Here is a 12,518-nt window from a genome sequence, read left to right as displayed (position 1 = left end):
ATCCTTAACCATGCTGTGTCAAGTTCCCCACTTTTCCACCCCTTAATGCCACTGTATGCCGATTTCAGTACTTTGTGGTCACTGTTGTATTGACATTCAGTATAGTACTGTTGAACACCTATCTCATATCTGACTTAAATCACTGACTACATTTATAGTGGGACATATGGAATAGGGACTACAGCATGGTCTGGTCACCTGTTCCTGCATTTTCTAGGTTTAACTCCTGTGGAAGAGGACAATGGATGGCTATGGTCACCTTACGTAACTAACCAGGGATCAACATGGTAGTAAGGAGATGTCCTTGACTGCTCTAATTCAAAAGCTGGTGACCTTTGCTGATGTGGTGGCTCTTTTAGGGACAGACTGAAGTTCACACTAGTCTCTCAATAGACAAAGATTCTTCTGGTGGTTCATGATGTATAATGACTCCCTAGGTGGGACACAGTGTCACTTGCCCTATATAAGTGTCCTCTAATCTTCATGAATTACTGAGATCCTCCTCCTTCTCTGTGTGTGCACTGTGTATAACAGGTATAAGGTGAACTACCCATACTTTCTACTATTTATGACAATAACTATTGTCCCTAACCACCAGGTGAGTGCTGGCTCACAGCAAGCCTCCTTTTCCCCTTAGAAATCTCCACACTCAAGTATACTCTCATTGGCTTCTGAGGCATATTCCAGGCTCTCCCAAGAAATCTCTTACCACTTTTTTTTTTCTTTAATAGAAGCTCTGGAGTGGGCCGGTTTTACAAATACAGCAGAAGCCCCTCTGGGGCATGAGAAGACATTATCTCCTCATTACAGATAGCCTCTGCCTTTAATCTTTATTTGGGTTATGCTTGGATCTTCCTCCTAACTTTTACTTGGCTGCAAAGATGGGAGAAGCAGATGAAAGAAAAGGAAAATCTTTCACCAGAATACTTTACTTTCTACAAAGCTGAGGATACCACCACCAAACTGCCCTCCTTCTTCTAGACCCCTTATCTATAGAGGGTAGAATAAACACTTGAGTAAAGGTAGCTGAGAAGTCTCACTGTTTCTCAGTAAAACGTAAAGGAGGGTGGTGGTGGTGATGGTGCAGGACCCATGATTCCTGTTTTAGTGCATAGGGTGCTTCCTTGTCTACAACCTATAGAGAACTAGGAAAAGTCTACTGAACACAAAAAAGCTAAATTCAAGTATTATTGAAATTATTAAAATTACCAAATTACAATTCATACAATGTATATTGTGACTTAGAGCACCCAATAAGAGGGGAATATTGACATAAACAATTCTTTGTCCTTTGTTGATTATAATAATAATATGTATCATTGTAGAAAATTTAGAAAATGTAGAAAAGTGTAAATAAGAAAATAAAAAAATAACCTACAGTCACAGAGTAAATTAAAACAATAAAGAATCTAAAAACAATGTACAAATATATGGCATGGGAACTTTCTCTAGACAATAATTTAAAAGTCAGTATTTATATTCTACCTGGGCACACAGGGAGCAGAAAAATATATTCCACCCCAAGTACATGGTATAAAGAGAGGTGGTAGAAAAAGGAGTACAATTTCAGGGAAAAGAATCGATGAAGCACTGTGATAAATGCACCTTGATAAATAGAGAAGGTAACCTTGGTTCCCGATTTCCTTTCTCTTAGTTCCAAACCCTGAGTACTAGCTGTACACTCCACCTTTGAAGTTATAGAGGAAACTCCTATATCCTTTTAATAACCTCCTACCTCAATTTCATATAATTTTAAATGATTTAATTTATTTTTTGTAAGTACAGCACATGAGGTTTTCTCAACTTAAGTCCTCATTAGTTAAATTAATTTAATATTCTTAAGATATAAAGAACATTTACTACCACAGTTAAAGTGAGTAATAATGGGTGACTTTAAGCATTGGGTAGATTTTTGAGACTCAATAATTACCTTCTGAAAGAAATTACAGTAATCTCTTCTTAAAATATAGATTGCTACTTCTTTTAATCCTTCTAGTCCATACATATCAGCCATATTGAGTATTTTACTAAAATAAAAATAAACATGGCATTAATTTTCCAGTTTAAAAACCAAGGCATAATACACAGTAATTTCCTAATAATATATAGTCTGTTTAGAAAAAAGAAAAATCTGAATTATTTTAATTTTTAACTCTCTGCCCTACATAATAAATAATCTTTAAGGATTATAAAAAGGCCAAAAGTTGAAAGCTGTCACATAATTTGAATAGTGGAGAATAACAAGAAAATTTGAAAATGTTTCAATCAAATTCCCCTCAGATACTCTCTCTCTCTCTCTCTTTAAATATATATATACACATATACATACATACATACATACATACACACACACCAAAGTCCAGGGCACTACTTTGAAGGCTGTTTAAAGTTAAAAAACACTTTGCAACAAATTTGTATAATGAAAGATTGGGGGGAGGGCAATTAACTGATGCTTATCAAATTGAAAATGTTTACAAATGATCCTAAGATTAAAGACAGCATCCAATTATTCGGAAGGTTTCCATTGCTTCTTTCACTTGGCACCCATACATACTTTAGGTACTTAGGAAGCCTACAAACCTTGACAGCATGATAAAGTTCATCTAGGTTTCCAGGGGAAACTTCAGTACTTAATCATTGTGATTCACGATATTTTCTCCCCCAAATCACATTTATTCAGTTGCAATTAAAAGAACCAATAAATATTTAAAATTAAAAGAACAGCTTTTCATTTTGATGTAAGAATAACAATTAAAGGAGAGGACATCCAGAAAATTACAAGAGCAGGACCTTTCCAGTAGGATTTCAGCAATTTAAGTGACATTTCATTGTAGGTCACTTTAGAATCACATCGTTGTTGATCTTTAGGATGCTTATATTTTTAAATTAATTTTAAGGTTTTTCTTTTGCTGTTTAAAGAGGCAGCCTAAAGTTTAAAAATAAAGTAGAAAAATAATTGTTCAAAATTTGATAACGGTTCATTCAGTTTTATTTTATAAAATCCTCTCATTTACTTTCTAAAATACAAGGTTTTTCTAACATAAGTCTAATAAAGACTTTTCTTAATCTTATTACTGTTAGTTGCTAGAACATTTTTACTTCTAAAAACAGTGACACTGTTGATACAGTACTCCCAAATGCACACAAGATCTGGCAAAAGGGGCAATAAAAGTAAAGTTTCCACTTCACTGACACTTTGAAACATAGATCAACAAAGCAGAAATCAAAAATATTAATACTTTTATATTTAAAATCATTAAAAATTAATACATACCCAACATTAGCTTTGTCTGGAAAGTCCAAAGTTCCTCCATATATAAAATGCATCATAACATTCATTTCTACATGGTTTATACTGAAAAAAAAAAAAAGAAAAGAAAACTCAAATCCAGAAATAATTAAGGCTTAACTGGTATTTATGATACATTCTATTTTCCCCTAAACTTTTAGTCAAGATAAAGTCTTAAGCTCATTTTTATCTAAAGGATATATTCTTCAAATACTACGCATGCAGGTATGCCATTAATTTAATATGAAGTATGATTACAGCTATGGCTTTTTATATACATTATAAAATGTTATTCATACATTATCACATCATTGATTACTTATTGAGCATCCTGTATAATAGACTAGGAGTTAGAAAGGACCTTAGAAGTCACAGTCCTACCTCTGTCTCACTAAGAAATCTTCTCCTCAGCATCTCTGACAAATGGCCTCTGGTCTTGCTTAAATCCTCAGATGGACATCTCTACTCACTAGAAAGATTCTTGTTAGGTTTGTACAGATTTCTTGATTAGTAATATTTATCCAGTGGTTCTAGCTTGACCAACATCATTATATTTTTATGTGCTACTGACTACTGGATCTCATAAAGGAAGGTGAATTCATAATCACCTTCCTTTTCCCTGCATCTCCCAACACCCCAAACTGGCCCTATTTCTTTTATTCCTATTTGGTTCATTAAGAGACTTCTTGCTTCTTGTCCTGCCCTCTATATCAGGATCAAGTGGAGTGAATCATCTGGCTTGTGGACAACCACCACTGGTTGTTGGTGAAACTTGAGAGAAGTAATTTGGTTCCTTTTATCCTTTCTTCTCTGCTGAAGCAGAAGGAAGAGGTGTTGGGGGAAAAGCGCTTCTGCTATCCAAATTCAGACCTTCTTTTAAGTGGGCTGTTTTAGAAGGGAAATAGTTAATCAAATCAACTCTGGCTCTTGCATTAAAGCACATTTTACTGCTTTAACAGCTTTTATCAATAATAAAAAAAAGTTTTCTTATTTCATCTCCTGATTCTTTTGTTTTATTTTGAACAGGAAGAAAGTATATTACTACTTATTAGGCCCCCTCAAAACTCTAACAATATCTAGGTTACTATCTAGTTACCTAAGTCAGAGCCTGAGGTTCATCTTAATCCTCTCCCTCGTTATATTCCATCATCTATACCCTCAAAAGTTTCTTGAGTTCAGCCTCTGTTGTCTATTTCCCCTCTCAATGCCCTGGTTTAGCCTCTCATTTTTTCTCATTTGTACTATGACAATATCCTTTCATATGGGTTTCCTGCCTAAAATAATCTCCTTGCATCTCATTTCCCACATCACTATTAGAGTGACTTCGCTAAAATATAAATCTGATATAGTCCTCCACTTTGAAAACCCTTCAACAATTCTCCATAGTCCACAGAAAAAAAAGTCCAAAATTCCTTAGCTTGGTGTACAGTGTTGATTATCATCTGACCTCTGGCTCTCCCTCTCTAGTAGCTGTTCCAAGTGAATTACTAATTTCCTATACCTGAACTGCTTATGATTTCTTATACATCCATGCCTTAACAACATACTTTTCACTTGGCTTACAATGCTCTACCTCTCTGCTTACTTCATCTTTCATATACAAGACATGCAATTCTTTACCTCTGATTGTTTCCTTAATGTCCCTAAGGCAAAAAAAAAATCACTGACTGTTATACACAGTAATAACTAACATCTATATTGAGCACTTATTATGAGCCAGTACTGAGCTAATAAGCATTTTGAATGCCATTAGCATATTTAATCATCTTAACAGCTCAACAGTAGATACCATTATTAGCCTCATTTTATAGATTAAAAAAAGACTAAATTAAGTAACTTGCCCCAAGTCAAATTGCTAGTGATGTCCTGGAATTTAAATCCAGGAAGACTGACTCCAAAGTCTCCGTCTAAAGAAGTATGCTATATATACTTCCATTATCACATTTATCAAACTGACTTGTAATATCTTTGTTTACATATTTGTTTCTCCTTCTAGACTGAGTTCTGTGAAGGGAGGGTCTATATCATAGTTATCCTTGCATCTCTAGCACCAGTAGAATGTCAGCATTGATTCACTGTTTCCAGGATGAAAAGATTTTCCATTTCCTACACAATACTGGAGCTATATAGTGGAATTAGAACGTGGACATTGTTGATAAGACCCTCATAGTTTGTTAAGCATTGTGCCTAAACATCTGCCAAAAGAAGAAAAGGAGGAAGGCACGAAGAAACGAATGGAATCCCACAGGGCAGTACTCAAAAAGGTGTTTGCTTTGCGTCTATGGTCTTAAATAATACATGCTTGATAAATGTTTGAGGAATGTTTAAATAAATGGCTTACTAGGGCACTTACAGCATCTTACCAAACCTTCAGAGGAACACACTGAGTTAAAATATATAAATACTTTTCAATTAATTTTATAAACATAAACTGGCCCTTACTATGGCTTCTGGTTTCCATTAATTCAAAACTCCAGGCGTTACAAGCAAAATAATATAACCAAAGGCACTGAAATTGAGAACAGGCTGACAGTGACCAGATGGGAAAGGGGAGGGAATTTCAGGGGAAAAGGGTGAAGGGTTTGCAGGAACAATTATAAAGGACACGTGGACAATACCGGGGGTGGTGGTGGAAACAGGGGAGAGAGGTGGGGAAGGCTGGGGTGTTGGGCAGGGGTGGGGAAAAAAGGCAGAAAATTGTACTTAAACAATAATTAAAAAAAAGATCAGTAAACTAAATGAACTTTTTAAAAATAAACTTCAAAAAACCCACAAAACTTCAAGCTTTACTTAAACACTCAGGAAAAAAGTCAATCTCTAAATATTCTCATTTATACACTATCAATATGACAAGGGTAATTATAACATATTATCTGTAGTCTGTTAATTTAAACACTAGCATAATTACCAGAAATATATACTACTCCATACACTTTTCCTTAAATATACAGAGCCATTCTTGTCAACGTTACTGAGAATTGGCCATTTTTGTCGAAAGGATAGTTCCTTTTAACATTTGACATATTTAAGCAAAAAAATAATGACTAAATAAAAACAAAAGTAGTTTTATTAATAATAAAATCTAGACATTTGAGCCTTTGTATCAGTATATATGATAACTATAAAAACAGCAAGAAACCTTTTTCCTGCTGTCCTGACAGATGTTTTACTAAACTGCATTCTCAGTATTGTGTTGTAAGTCATTTGTATTTTTATTAAAAGCATTTTTATAAAGGCATGATCAACTAACCTAGAAAAACGAGTTACTCTAATAGCTCACAGTTTAAATGGAAAAAGTTGAAGCAGTATTATCATTTAAACATAATCACAATAAAAGCTTGTAGGAGATGACAACATTACATATACTCAGAAAAAAGAAAAATGTATGAGAGGACAGAAATCTAAGATCAGAGAGCAAACACACCTCTAGTCTACTAAAGTCTGTGTGCTTCCTAGAGTTACAGGTTCCCATGTATGTGGGCTAAAGTAACATAGGGACATTCATTCATTCACTAACTTCTTCATATTCAAAATTTACTGAATAACAGGCTCTATTCTTGACCTTGAGGACACAAGAAGCTTGCATTCTATAGGGAGGACATGGACAATACATATGTAAACAAATAGAGAAGATAATTTTAATAGTGAAAAGTGCAACGAAGACAATACAACAGGATAACAGACAGTAACTAGAGATTTTGGCTGTAGCTGCTTTAGGTGGGATAGTCGAGAGAAAATCCAGGGGCCAAACCATATAGGGTCTTGTAAATTATGGTACAGGTTTGGATTTAATTCTAATTGCAATGAGCAGGCATCAAAGATTTTGGTCAGAAGAGAAATATGATCTGATTTATAGTTCAAAAGGTCATGCTGAAGGTGCAGAGCATCCCAGGAAATCTCCCAAGGGAGATGAGTAAATCCAATTTCATGCTTCAAAGCCCCAAGCCACCACTGTAAGAATTCTATTTATATAAAATGGAAATATGTGGGGATTCTTTACAAAAATATTGTCTGCAGTTCAATTTTCAGTAGAGGAAGTGGAAAATTTCTTCCGGCTTCTACCCAAACAGGAGAACTTCTTCCAACTATACCCTTCCACCTCCCAACTATGGGGCATGGGAAGAACTAGATTGTAGGACTCTACTATTCCTACCTCAATTTATTGAAGGTCCTCCCACTTGAAAAATATTACATACATTATATCTTGGAGTTCATTAAAAATTCATTAAAAATGCTGTGGTTCTTTTCTGTGAGGACAGACAGGCTTTCATTCTAACCTACAGCATAAAAATGTCCTGCTGATGTGCAACAGTGGCACAGTCCCAAAAGAGGCTGCTGCTGAAGCAAAGCAGGCACTGTTGTTCTGGTATTGGTAATGACCCTCACTTGAACCCACTTCTTTCTAGAAAATGAGAACAATCTAATTTAGAGAAAGAAAAACATAAGACAAATATTATTGAGCATTATATACAAGTACTATGCCAGCTTCCTTTCTTGCTGTATCTCATTTAATCTTTTCAACAACCTCAGGAAATTCAAGGAAGGTAAGCAGTGTTCCTAGAGTTATATACAAAGCTAGGACTGGATGTAGGAGTGCCTATAAAAAACACCATAGTCCACTAATTTCCTACTATACCACACCACCCCTGGAAACATCTACCCAGGTTTACAATGTAAGTTAATATGAAAACAATTTGTTTTGTAGGTTACTTTGTTACAATATAAAAATTCCTAAAAGATGTGATTTTTTTAAAGTAAAACTCCTAAATCCCTTTTACTCTTCCTATGGCTTTAAATACCATGATACTAACAACATTTTAGGTAGTAATCTGAGACAGTTAGTTTGATATGTGATACAAGAGAAAAAAGAAAAACATATTGTGTAATAATAATAATAATAAAGGATGTAGAAAGAACCCAATATCTGTCAGGAGATAAATTCTTCTTTCATTTTAGTATTAGAAAACCTTGCTTTATCAAGTAAGATAAAAGGAATGTATCTCATTTCCAACATGCTAGCATTAGAAGTGAATAAGCTGATTGGGAGTGAGCCCCCACTGCGGATACAGCAGCACTGGTTAAGATGAACCAGTCAGGAGCAGAACCTTGCTCACTGCAACAGAAGTGAAGGTAAAATAACATAAGAAGAGCAAGCCTGGTCATTGGTGGCACTACTGCATGGTACAGTCTACTCATTTGGATGACACTTGAAAACAAATTTCATTACTTCTATTTGGCTTTCCCTTAAACAAGCTATTAAAGTCAGTTAGTAGCCAAGCCACATTATAAGAGGAGGTATTTATCCATTACTTCCATCATGATCAAAGACAGAAATTATAGGTGAGGGAATAGAGACCAATAGTTGATTTCACTAGTTCTTTCTTGTCTACTGAACTCTTAATGAACAGACTTCATTTTTAAAAGCCTGTGTATTTTGGATGTTTAATCTGAAGGCTCATGAGGGTTGATTAAGGATTGCCTTTATTCCTATAGCTACACTCAGAAGTCATCTTGAATATAAAACAGATAAAGGTGGAGCAGCCCTGCTTGAAGAGGTATGCCTTTCCAAAAGACCTTCCCCTCAGATCCCAATCCCACACCTGTGTTCCCTAATATGCCTACCAGGATCTTTAGGGTCCTGTGGGATAAAGTTTGAAAAATCACTGATTTAAACAGCAGAAGACTGTTTAGCTAGTTCAAGAATGCATGCCAAAAGGGAATTTCTAATATCTTTAGTGACTGTGATGGAATGGAGTCTGAATAAAAACATGTAATTTATATTTAGCATAAGCACTTATTTATCAAATGACCCCAGGAAAACACTGTACTTAATCTGATCTTGTTTTCATCTGTAATAAGTAAATAGACCTGCTCTCTCAATGACTGATGCTAAAAATTAAAGGGCATACTAAATGTGAAAGAAGTCTAGAAAATATATGATGTTATTATAGGGATGTTCTTATTGATGCTGAGGACAGAGTCTATTTGGAGACAGAAACAAAGCTATTTAATTGCAGGTATCATTAAATACACAAGGATGTAAGATTTCTTCCAAGAAAAAAATTGGACACATGCTTTCTGTAAATTACTTTCCCCCTCTGTGGAATAAAGTTCCATAATCATACACTTTTTTTTTGAGAATTTTTAAAAATGTTTATTGCAACAAGATTTCAACTCTTTTAACAATAATTAATACAAGGCATTACATTTAACACCTAAATGGCAGATGTCATCATCTTTGACTTCCAGCATAATTTTTCTTCAATTTTGTTTTTCAGTCACCATATTATTTTATATTAGTTTCAGGTATACAACACAGTAGTTAGACAATCATCTACTTTACAAAGTAGTCTACCCAGCTGGTACCATACATAATTATTACAGTATTATTGGCTATATTCCCTATGCTGTACTTTATATCCCCATGATTATTTTGTAACTGTACTTCTGTACTATACAGTATCAATCTGTACAGTATCAATCTGTACTTCTTAATTCCTGCACCTTTTTCACCCCACCCCCCAAACCCTTTCCTGTCTGGTAACCATCAGTCTGTTCTCTGTATTTATGAGTCTGTTTCTGTTTTGTTTGTTCATTTATATTGTTCTTTAGATTTACATATAAGTGAAATCATATGGTATTTGTCTTTCTCTGACTTACTTCACTTAGCATAATACCCTCTAAGTCCATCCATGCTGTCCCAAATGGTAAGATTTCAGTTTTTTATGAGTAATATTCCATTATATATAGGTACTATTGCTTTTTAAAATGTATTGTTATTGTTGACAGTATTACAGGTGTTCCCATTCCCCCCACTTTGCCCACCTCCACCCAGCCCCGGCCCCACTTCCCTAAGGCCATCACTGCACTGTTGTCTGTGTCTCTGGGTTGTACCACCACTTTCTGTATCCATTCATCTACTGATAGGTGCTTGGGTTGCTACTGTAAATAATGCTGCAGTGAACATAAAGGTACATATATTCTTTTGAATTACTGCTTAGGGGTTCTTCAGATATAGACCCAGAAGTGGAATCACTGGGTCATAGATTCCATTTCTAATTTTCTGAGGACCCTCCATACTGTTTTCCACAGTGGCTGCACGAATCTGCATTCACACCAGCAGTGCACTAGGGCTCCCTTTTCTTCAAATCCTCACCAACACATGGTTGTTAATTTATTGATGACAGCCATTCTGACAGGTGTGAGATGATATCTTACTGTGGCTTTAATTTGCATTTCTCTGATGCATAATCATATATTTCTTTTGACCTTTATCTTACTACACAGAAGCACATGATTTCCAAAGAATGCATGCCAAAAAACTGCATCCTGAGTTAAGCTAGTGTTTTCTCTCCATTTACATTTTTATTGAATTCAGTTCTAATGAGAGTGGATTAATAATTTTTTTTAAAATGATGTCTAAAACATCTGAAACATAGTTGTCCCTGGACAAATTTCCAAAATTACACCACAGTGATTATCCCTAGGACTAGGGATTACAGAGACTCTGATCTTTTCTAGTACTATCCTCCTTCTTATACTCAGGGGATACTTTAAATTTGTCACCAAGGAAGAGATCTTACTAGTAGGATACATATGTCTTTTAGGTTATCACTACTTCATCCATCTACACAGTACCTTTACCCACAGGATAAAAACTTTTTAGCTTGTTTAAAATCTCCCATAATCAGAAGCTATGTGGTTGCCAGAGGAAGGGGTAAAGGGGTGAACAAAATATGTAAAGGTAGTCAAAAGGTACAAACTTACAGTTACAAGAAAATTAAATCCTGGGGATGTAATGTGCATGGTGATTATAGTTAACAGTATTGTATTTTATATTTGAAAATTGCTAGGAAAATAGATCCTAAAAGTTCTTACCACAAGAAAAAGAACTATAACTCTGGGGTAATGAATGTTAACTATCATTTCACAATATATACATATATCAAATTATTAGTTGTATCCCTATAAATATGTTATATAATACCTCAATAAATATTTTATTTTTTAAATACGTATTTTAAAGATTTATATATTTATTTTTAGAGAGAGGAGAAGGGAGGGAGAAAGAGAGGGAGAAAAACATCAGTGTGGTTGCCTCTCACATATCCCCTACTGGGGACCTGGCCCACAACCCAGGCTTATGTCCTGATCAAGATTCAACCAAAAACCCTTTGGTTTGCAAGCCGGCACTCAGTCCAGTGAGCCACACCAGCCAGGGTTTCAATAAATATTTTTAAATGAATAAAAGAAACTCAGATACAGAGATAACAGGGTTACTTAGACGCAAACTTTTCTTAATATCATCAAGCAATTCATGTTATATTTTGATGCTATATTAGTGGGAGAAAAACAGAAGAAAAACAAACTTTCCATGTGTAAGTATTTTATGCATGCAGGGGACAGATTAGGGAAGAAGTTTATTTCAGTAGTAGTATCAACTAACAACTTGGTGATTATATGTGTGTTGTATGTGTGTGTCTGTACACACAAGGTCTGGCAGAAGTAATGCCTGCTTGAGTGTGGTTGGTAGGGTAATAATATGGGTGTAATAATTTATAGTTTTAATTTGAACATTTCATGTAAAATGTCATATGGTATGGCTGAGTGTGATATTATGTTACAGAATTATATGCTTATGATTTTATTATAAAAAAGGGGTGTTATTTGTGCTGGACCCTGTATATTTATACCCTACATTATTTTTCTTTATTACTATTTCATTAGTCTAGCATTTTTGCTTAAAAAAATACACTGTAATAAAGGAATACAAGTGATTCCATGGATGCATAACTGAAATCACTAACAGTGGCAGTTGCTGAACCTACACCTAAAAGTTAGGCTGCAAAATATTTCATTGTGCTTTGTGTATTATGTTTATTGAAATTGTGGTAATATAATTAAAATGTGACCCTGGTATGAACGAAAATGGCTTGGGTTCTTTTTTATATGTGTTTCATTTTTATTATGTAAATAAAATATGAAAAAATAAAGTAAACACGCATTACATATTTATACAAATGTTTCAAAATTCTATGTTTTATAGAGTGAAACATTATAAAATGGGAGGCATTTGGGGAATATAAAATCTCCCATATTCAGAAACTACCTAGTTGCCAGAAGCAGGAGGTAGAGAATGAAGGTAGTCAAAAGATGCTTTTATAGTTAGTAAATGGAACCAGATTGTTATAACCTAGAAGGCTCAAGATTATAGGCCTGTGTAGAAAAA

The 12,518-nt window shown here is 34.6% G+C and overlaps 1 protein-coding gene across 3 annotated transcripts in view; it reads right to left on the bottom strand.

Annotated features, from left to right (window-relative positions):
• The window catches only part of BTBD8 (BTB domain containing 8), a 133,379-nt gene that overhangs the window by 72,091 nt on the left and 48,770 nt on the right, over positions 1-12,518 (bottom strand). For all 3 annotated transcript variants that reach the window (XM_036026415.1, XM_036026414.1, XM_028512416.2), the window contains exons 6-7: positions 3,275-3,355; positions 1,931-2,027 (exon numbers count right to left, since the gene is read on the bottom strand). In XM_036026415.1, the coding sequence (XP_035882308.1) occupies positions 1,931-2,027; positions 3,275-3,355 (178 nt within the window). The remainder of the gene's footprint in view (positions 1-1,930; positions 2,028-3,274; positions 3,356-12,518) is intronic.

Source organism: Phyllostomus discolor, chromosome 5, assembly GCF_004126475.2.
Source record: "Phyllostomus discolor isolate MPI-MPIP mPhyDis1 chromosome 5, mPhyDis1.pri.v3, whole genome shotgun sequence".
Classification (NCBI taxonomy): domain Eukaryota; kingdom Metazoa; phylum Chordata; class Mammalia; order Chiroptera; family Phyllostomidae; genus Phyllostomus; species Phyllostomus discolor.
Note: the sequence above shows the minus strand (reverse complement) of the source record. Positions and strands in the feature narration are given on the sequence as shown.